Source organism: Rhinopithecus bieti, unplaced genomic scaffold (assembly GCF_001698545.2).
Source record: "Rhinopithecus bieti isolate Rb0 unplaced genomic scaffold, ASM169854v2 scaffold_6907, whole genome shotgun sequence".
In the NCBI taxonomy this organism is placed as follows: domain Eukaryota; kingdom Metazoa; phylum Chordata; class Mammalia; order Primates; family Cercopithecidae; genus Rhinopithecus; species Rhinopithecus bieti.
In genome coordinates, this window is record NW_016805647.1 from 3,729,622 (window position 1) to 3,738,123 (window position 8,502).

Genomic DNA, 8,502 nt, shown 5'->3' on the forward strand with positions numbered 1-8,502 from the left:
TGAAATATGTAAGTCAATTATGCTACTTCTATACAATGGAATATCATGGTAGCATACATAGTGTTAATGACATTGGGAAATACTTATGATGTATTTTTTTTTGAGACAAGAGTCTTGGTCTGTCACCCAGGCTGGAGTGCAATGGTGCGATCTCGGCTTACTGCGACCTCCGCCTCCTGGGTTCAAGCGATTCTCCTGCCTCAGCCTTCTGAGTAGTTGGGATTACAGGCGCCCACCACCACACCTGGCTAATTTTGTATTTTTAGTAGAGATGGGGTTTCACCATGTTGGTCAGGCTGGTCTCGAACTCCTGACCTCAAGTGATCCACCCACCTCAGCCTCCCAAAGTGCTGGAATTACAGGCGTGAGCCACCGCGCCCAGCCATGATATAATGTTAAATGAAAAAAATACTAGTATATAAAATGATATTTGCAGTATGAGTTCAATTATTTTAAAAAATGCATGGAAGGGTGGCTGGAAGGGAATAGACTAAAATGCCTCTCAAGTAGGGTGATTTTCTTGCTGCTTTGGGCTTTTCTGCAGTACCCCCTTCACACAGAAGGACCCCACCAGAGTCTGCACAGACTGGAGCCAGTTCTGTTCTCCCTATTATTATTTGCTATGAAAATAATAACCACTAATACTTACTGAATATTTCCTCTAAGCCTGATGGGCATTTCACATGCATTATTTAATTTAATCCTTAGAACAATCCTATGAGCTAAGTGCTTTTATTTCACATCTTGCTGAGGTGTTCACTGAAACCTCAGAATGTTTGTTTGGTCACAAGTTCACACAGCTAGTGTGTAGAGGCCTTTGGAATTCAAGCCTAGGCCATGTGACTCCACAGCCTCGATACTCTCCATTAAACCAGGTCACCTGCGAGGTTCTTCATAGCCATGTGCTAATAGGAATAGTCCCTTTTATTGAGCCAGAACCTGTGCATGCGCTTGACATTTGTTTGTGCATTTAAACCTTACAGCCTCAGAGAGGTCAAGTGACTAGCCCAAGGTCATGCAGCTAGGAAGTGGTGGGACTGCAGTAGATTCATCCAGGTCTGACGTGGGATCCTTTGTTTCCTGCCCACCTTCAGAGCTGCCTGAGGCCCTGCTGCCCCAGGGACCATGTTTAACGGGGAGCCAGGTCCTGCCTCGTCTGGGGCCTCCAGGAACGTGGTGCGGAGCTCCAGCATTAGCGGTGAAATCTGCGGATCCCAGCAAGCTGGGGGCGGGGCTGGGACCAGCACCGCCAAGAAGCGGAGGAGCAGCCTGGGTGCCAAGATGGTGGCCATTGTGGGCCTGACTCAGTGGAGCAAGAGCACACTCCAGCTTCCGCAGCCTGGTGAGGGGACCTGGGACATTGCGGGGTGGGGGTAGGGGACACTTTGCAAAGACAGACTACCCAGGGACTGCCCTGATGGATCTGCACTCCCATGCCCACAAACACTTATATGGTGGCCCTTCCCATACAACAGGTGCTGTTCTAGGTCCAGTAGGTGTATGGACTGATTAAATCTCCATGGAGCTCTATGAGGCAGGTACCAAAGAACAGAAAAGGGAGGTCAGATGCTTCAAACTATACAACTAGTAGGTGGTGGAGTCTGGATTCAAACTCTAGCAATTGGGCTTCCTAGCTGATGCTCTTAACCTTTACACTCCACTGTCTCCACACACAGACTTAGACATTAACCAGTAGTTACTTGTTAAACAGGCTTATGTTCCTGGCACTGTGTAAGTGACACCACGATTTTACAGACATACACATCCATAAGATTAGTCTCAGGTGCCGGTGCAGGGCTCACACCTATAATCCCAGCACTTTGGAGGGAGAAGCGGGAGGGCCACTTGAGCCCAGGAGTTTGAGACCAGCCTGGGGAACAGAGTGAGACCCCCTGGTTTAAAAAACAAAAAAGATTCAGTCTCACCTGTAATCTCCCAGTCTCCTAAATACAAATAACCACACAAATGCAATTCTGTAGTCCCATGTATATGTTACAAAGCACAAGGGAGACACACACAAAGATGTGTGACTTGTACAGTTACATAAATAGAGCACTCAGTGGCTCTGGTAAGCTGCCCATATTTCCAGGGAGGCACAGTAGAGAAATTCACACTGTGCATGGTCACAGATAAAACCAGTCATGCAAACTACACAGACACGGCCCTCTGATTACATGCACAGACCCAGATCACAGAAACATGTCCCATGTGTGCAGGTGTACATCACAAAGCCACATTCACACACACCATAATAGCTCCATCCTCATCAATACAGTATCCTTTTTCAGACACCTCGCTGCAGAATCTCAGTTATGTTCATCCTGGTGGGTGACCACCTTGTGACATACATAGACCCCACAACACAGAGGAGCCAGCCCTCCCCACCAAGACCTCCTCACTTTGTGGCATCAGCCCAGACACCAGCTGGTTTTGTTTTAAAATCTCTTCCTGCTTATTTTGTTCAGAGTAACAACTTCCCCAGAAACCTTCAAATAGGCAGCTGGATGGGATGGTGAGGGGGCGGGGGCTCCGGAGGATCCGGGGAGAATGCTCATCAAGGCTCCCAGTTGGGGCTGGGGTGGGGACTTTTCCAGGCCTTAAAATAGATTTTTACAAAGCCCTCGACAGGAGCACGTGGGCTGGTCTTTTCCAGCAATCAAGCTGTGATGTGGTTTCTGGCTGGGGAAAGCTATTATAGATGGGGAAGGGGCTTGAGGTTATCAGATGAGTCCTAGAGTGGGTGTGGCCTCTGTGAATATGCAGTTTAGGCCTAGTACTAGAGAGTCAGGAAGATGGGGACTTGGGGATCTAGAAGTTGGGCTGGGACAAGGAGGGGGCTGAGATAGGGCCAAGGAGTGAGATTAAGATTAGGAGGTCATGGAGGTGTTGGACCCCAGGAGTCTGGCTCCAGGGGACCAAGCCCAGGAATCCAGCTGATTCAGTTTCAGACCCAAAGGCTTCTTCATGCCCAAAGTGATTTGGAGGGACAGTCTTCCAAGGCCAGGATAGGGACCTGAGTCACTGGGAGAAACTTCTAGTGGTCTGCCTTGACTTTACAGGCTGCAGGCAGGGATTGGAGCAGATACCAGGAAGACCTTTCATCTCGAGAAGAGATGAATGATGTTGGGGCTTCTGAATCCCTTGTCTCCTTGGTATGCAAGGGCATGGCTGAAGGACTGGAGCTAGGGGAACTGCCCAGATGCCCTTCTAACTGAAGGTGTCTGTGAATCAGCTAATTGCTGAAAGTCAGGGCGGGGAGGGTCCCTTGAGATCATCTAGTACGCTGTACTTATGTTACTGATGAGGCATCCAGAGCCTGGGGAGAAAGCATGTCCCTGGAGAACAACCTCAAGTTCAGATCCACCCCCTGTCATTTACTAACCGGGTGACTAAGGCAAGTTACTTCATCTCTCTGAGCCTGCTGCCTTGTTCGTAGAATAAGGGCAGTGATACATGCCTTGCAGAGTTGTCCAGGGGATTAAATGAGATAGGGTGTGCAAAGGCACCCAGCTTCATGCCTGGTACATAGGGTAGGCACTCAGCGAAGTGTCGATGCTATTATTATTACCTGCCATTGTACCATAAGGCCAAAAGAGAAGTTGAGTTCTCAGCCTCCATACCTCTGCTCCTTCCCTGTAGCATACTCCTCTCCATCTAGAATTCCTTCTCCATTTTTTGCCCCCATGCCTTGAGGATGCCAGTATCCCAGCTCGGACCCTCCTAGTGGGTGAGAGCATCTGGTGCCAGAGGAATATATGAGGCAGACTCATGGGCATTGGCTCTGGAAACTGTTCTGGGAAAGACCCTAGAAGAGTGCCCCTACTCCCAACACATGGGATGGTTCCATTCCCTGCAGGGCTGGGCTGTGTGAAGTTGGGAGGAATTCCTCTCCTGGACTCGGTCTTCTGGGCTCAGGTCTGCCCTTCCCAGGGCCTCCTTCCTCCTAGTGTGTCCGTACTCTGCATTGGCTAGAGCCTTGCCCATCCTTCTTTGTTTCAAAGCCCCTGCCCTAGTACAGGACCCATAATATCTAGGCTGGACGATTGCACCACCCTCCTCTCTAGTTCTCCTGCCTCCTGCCTGCCTTCTTCCAGTTTATTCCTCATGTTGCCCTAGAGTGGACTTACAAAAACTCACTTTAGAGGGCGAGTCCTGGCTCTGTAACTCACCATGGGACCTCGGGAAATTTACTTTTCCGCTGGGCCTCAGTTTCCTCTTCTGTAAAATGGAGCTAAAATGCTCTCTCCCAGTTTCCTTTTGGATCTAACATTCACTAAGTCGTGGGAGCAGTGAGGAGGGTGGGGTCAGAGCTTTGGGTCCAGGACACAGGTGGGTTCTGGTCTGGCAATTGGCTGGGTCTACACAGGACCATCCTGGGCTGTCCTAGCCCCTGCCCAAACGGAGCTAGTATTTTCAGTACCAGGGACAGTGGCTTTCCTCTTCTGGACTCCGGGATCTGGGTCAGGGTAGAGAGAGGGCTCAGGACCATTCCAGAAGATGCCATGGGGAGTGGTGGTACAGGGTGTGAGTGCCCCTCCTTTGTTTGTGATGGGACAGATGGGATGGTTCCTGGAGTCTTTTGGTATCTGGGGCCCATAGAATTATTTCAGGCAACTTGGCCTGTTTCTCTAGAGAGAGAGAGATTATATAAAGTTATTCCTTAAATCAGCAGGGGTTGAGACTATACATGTATGAAGCCAGTGGAGGGATCGTATGGACATGTATGAAGCCAGTGGAGGGATCGTCTCTGAGATTGCAAGAGCTTTCTCCTCCCTCTAAAGTCATGGAACTTCATCTCTGTGGAATCACCTCTCAACTAGATGGGGGATTGGGAGGGGAGTAAAAAGAGCATGACAGCAGACTGGGAGTCTGTGGGCCTGATCTAGTCCCAGCTCTCTCGGCACCTGGACCTCAAGCTTCCCATCTGTGAAATTTGGGGGAGGGGTAGCCAAAGTATCTCTAAGATTTTAGGGTTCTGTGACTCCCCGACTCAGGGTCTCACATGGGGTTAGACAAGTCTTATCTAAGAAGGCAAATTTGCTCCCAAATGGGTCTAAGTTTTCCTAAACTCTGAAAGAGAAGGGTTGGGGTCATGAGGAGGTGAGCCTCAGGCTGTGTGTTGTGGGGTAGAGATATGAAGGCGAGGGAGCCCCCACAGACCCATCTGTCTTCTAATTGGGTTACAGATGACGTAGAGTTAGGGGCCATGGACAGGGAGAGGCCCCACACACCAGCATTATTACCCAGGCCTCAGTGTGTGAGGTGGGTCAGACACCATTTGTGGTTTTTCATCAACATGTGTGATGAATGGGAGGGTTCAACTTCAAGTGTTACATGCGAAGATCATGTATCCATGACTTGACTGAAAGCAACAGAATACATCATGTGTACGTGTGACCAAGACCTGGTAGGACCATTTGTGACTGTGTGACTGTGATATAAACATGCATGTAGCCTTGTGTATGAGATTACTGTATTTATATATGTGATTGCTGCTGCTCGTGCATGTCTGCCTATGCCTCTCTTTGTGAAAAAAATATATATGAGCTAATGTGACTCTGTGTGTGTGTGTATGTGTGTGTGTATGAGAGAGACAGACAGACATATTGATGGTGTCATGGATTCCAGTATCCCAGAAGCTGGGATGATTTCAGAGAAGACATTCTTCCTCACCCTGCACCCTGTTCTCAGCCTGTTCCACCACCCACCCTCCCATCCACTAGTGATCCTAGACCTCTCAGCCTGCCCTCCTCTAGTGGGGACTTTCTGAAAGACAAGCAGACGAAGCAGGAGGAATAACGTCTTCCTTTTCCCAGGCTAGGGTCTTGAACATCCCCTCCCTAGCCCACCACTGGGTGTGGTGGGAGAGAATTGCCAAGGTAACCAGCTCCCTGCTCCCCACTGCTTTCAGGGGCTGTGCTGCCTGGCCTGCCCTGGCCTCTCCCCCTCCCTGTAGGCAACTCCACTCTTAATTCGCTTGGCCTCTAACCAGTGACAGCAAATGGTTCCTTTGGTGCAGTTCCTATCTGAGGGCCAGTTCCCTCCCCATCAAGCTCCTCCAGCTGCCAAGCTTCAGCGGGGGAAGTCCCTGCAAACCCTCAGCCCGCCTCCCCTGTCCACCCCCCCGGGAGAAGAGGTGTCTAGAGGGACCACACTGCAATGCCGAGGAGGTTGCCATGGAAACCCAGGCAGGATGGTGTGCTGCTGGGAGAGGGAAAGTGTCCCATGCTCCCTGAAAGGCTGAGAGGGAGGCTAGGATATGGGGGTCAAGAGCCTCTGAACAGGAGGCACAGAGACACAGGGGTAAGCTCTCACAGGCCAGCTTTGGAGCTGCTTCTGCAGACCTTTTCCCAAAGCCAAAGGCAATTTGGGTCAACCCAGCAGTCCCTCTCTGTCTTGTTTCCCTAATGGCCTCTCTAGCTCTCCACACACGTCCTCTCCATGTTCAGCCCCACCTAGAGAAGGCAGGTTTGTTTGAGAGTGGTCAGGCTTCCCATGGGGACTTTCCTATAGAGCCACCAGAGGTATCAGAGGTGAGTTGTGAGGTCCGGGTGTGATAGGGTCTGAGGGTGCCTGAAAGAGGGAAAGTCAGTCTGAGAATCCTAGAGATGAACTTTCCAGAAGAGAGTGGGAGGAGACACACTTAACCTTTGGGGCAAGGGCTGAAATTGAGCAGGAAGGTGGGCGTCAGGGGAGCCTCATGAGGGTGAGGCACAGGCCCCGGCTGCAGATCTGCGGCTCTGCCTGGTGGCGCCATCATGACTCTGCCTGCAGCCGTCTTTCTAGTCTGCTTTGTCAGCATCAGTGCCCTGAGCAGGGCCAGCTCTGAGGTCAGCTCAGCCATGCCCCTGCCTCCAGTCAGAGCCCTGCTTATCCTCCCCATCAACCCCCCCAATGCCAAGAGAGTAACTTTGGCAGGACTCTTAGAGGAGCCCCATTTATAATCTGACCTTGTTCCCTCTCTGTGCTTGGGGTGGGGGGCGGTCACAGAAGGGGCCACCAAGAAGCTGCGCAGCAACATCCGCCGGAGCACGGAGACGGGCATCGCGGTGGAGATGCGGAGCCGGGTCACGCGCCAGGGCAGCCGGGAGTCCACCGATGGGAGCACCAACAGCAACAGCTCCGACGGCACGTGCGTGCAGCCCCGCGCTGTGGTCCCCTCCCTCCTCCTCGGTCCTCCAGTCACAGAGCCACTGGGCAGGGTGGGAAAGCCTCCCTGTTTTGTTTCCAACTAAAATGTCTGGGTCCTCTGTGTCTCTACCTTCCTTCATACCTCTCCCCTCAACACTCTGCCTGGACCCCAGGTCTTCCATCGCTCCCATTGGAATATCCAGATATCCAGGAGCTATCAGTTCCTTCTGTATGTTTCAGGAAGAGACCCTTACCTCCCACCTCCCACCACCCACACACTACCCTGCTCCAGAGGAAACAGTGGAAAGGAAAATGTGGCCCTAAAATCCGTTTAAATCTAAAACCATTGTTGTGACCCAGATGAGTGGCGTTCTCTCAAGGAGGCTTGCTTAGAGCTGAGAGAAGGAGATTGGACTAGATCAGTGTTTTTCAAACCATGGATGGTGACTCATAGACAGGAAATAAAATAGGTTTAGTGGGTCAAAACCAGCATTAGAAAAAGAAACAGGCATATCTTATGAAGTAAGGACAAATTGCCTCGCGAATTTTTGTTTCCATTTTTTATGTATAGACGCACACAGATCTGTCCTGCGTCAAGATGTTAAATCTCCTTTCTTACATGCAGGTTGCATGAAAAAATTTGAAAGTCATTGGGTTAGATATTCCCACAGATCTCTTCTAAGTCTATGAAATTATAGTTGTATGACTAAGATTTTCTGCTTCTGCTTCAAGGCCCAGTGACTTCCAGGCTCAGGACTCTGTGGCTCCATTGTTTGAGATTCAGTGATTGTGTGCCTCACTGCTGCACCTACTTCCATGAATGCGAGTACTCTCCAGCATTTATTACATCTTCCCATGTGCAGAGCATGCCTGGGCATCTCAGATAGGTCATTCTTACACTGGGATCTGCCGACTGTGACTAGACCAGGAACAGTGATCTCTCTCTCTTTTTTTTTTTTTTTTTTTTAGAGCCAGAGTCTCGCTCTGTTGCCCAGGCTGGAGTGCAGTGGCGCAATCTCGGCTCACTGCAAGCTCCGCCTCCCGGATTCACACCATTCTCCTGCCTCAGCCTCCCAAATAGCCGGGACTACAGGCACCTGCCACCACGCCTGGCTAATTTTTTTTTTTTTTGCAGACGGAGTCTCGCTCTGTCGCCCAGACTGGAGTGCAGTGGTGCGATCTCGCTCACTGCAACCTCAGCCTCCCGGGTTCACGCCATTCTCCTGCCTCAGCCTCCCGAGCAGCTGAGACTACAGGCGGCTGCCATCATGCCCGGCTAATTTTTTGTATTTTTAGTAGAGACGGGGTTTCACCATGTTAGCCAGGATGGTCTCGATCTCCTGACCTCGTGATCCGCCCGCCTCGGCCTCT

The 8,502-nt window shown here is 50.8% G+C and overlaps 1 protein-coding gene across 16 annotated transcripts in view; it reads left to right on the forward strand.

Moving 5' to 3' along the window:
• The window catches only part of RIMS3 (regulating synaptic membrane exocytosis 3), a 67,501-nt gene that overhangs the window by 49,704 nt on the left and 9,295 nt on the right, over window positions 1–8,502 (forward strand). For 15 of the 16 annotated variants that reach the window (XM_017873284.1, XM_017873279.1, XM_017873278.1 and 12 more), the window contains 2 exons: window positions 1,095–1,342; window positions 6,991–7,132. In XM_017873284.1, the coding sequence (XP_017728773.1) occupies window positions 1,126–1,342; window positions 6,991–7,132 (359 nt within the window). In that variant the 5' untranslated portion in view covers window positions 1,095–1,125. The remainder of the gene's footprint in view (window positions 1–1,094; window positions 1,343–6,990; window positions 7,133–8,502) is intronic. The other variant, XM_017873291.1, reaches the window with a different exon arrangement.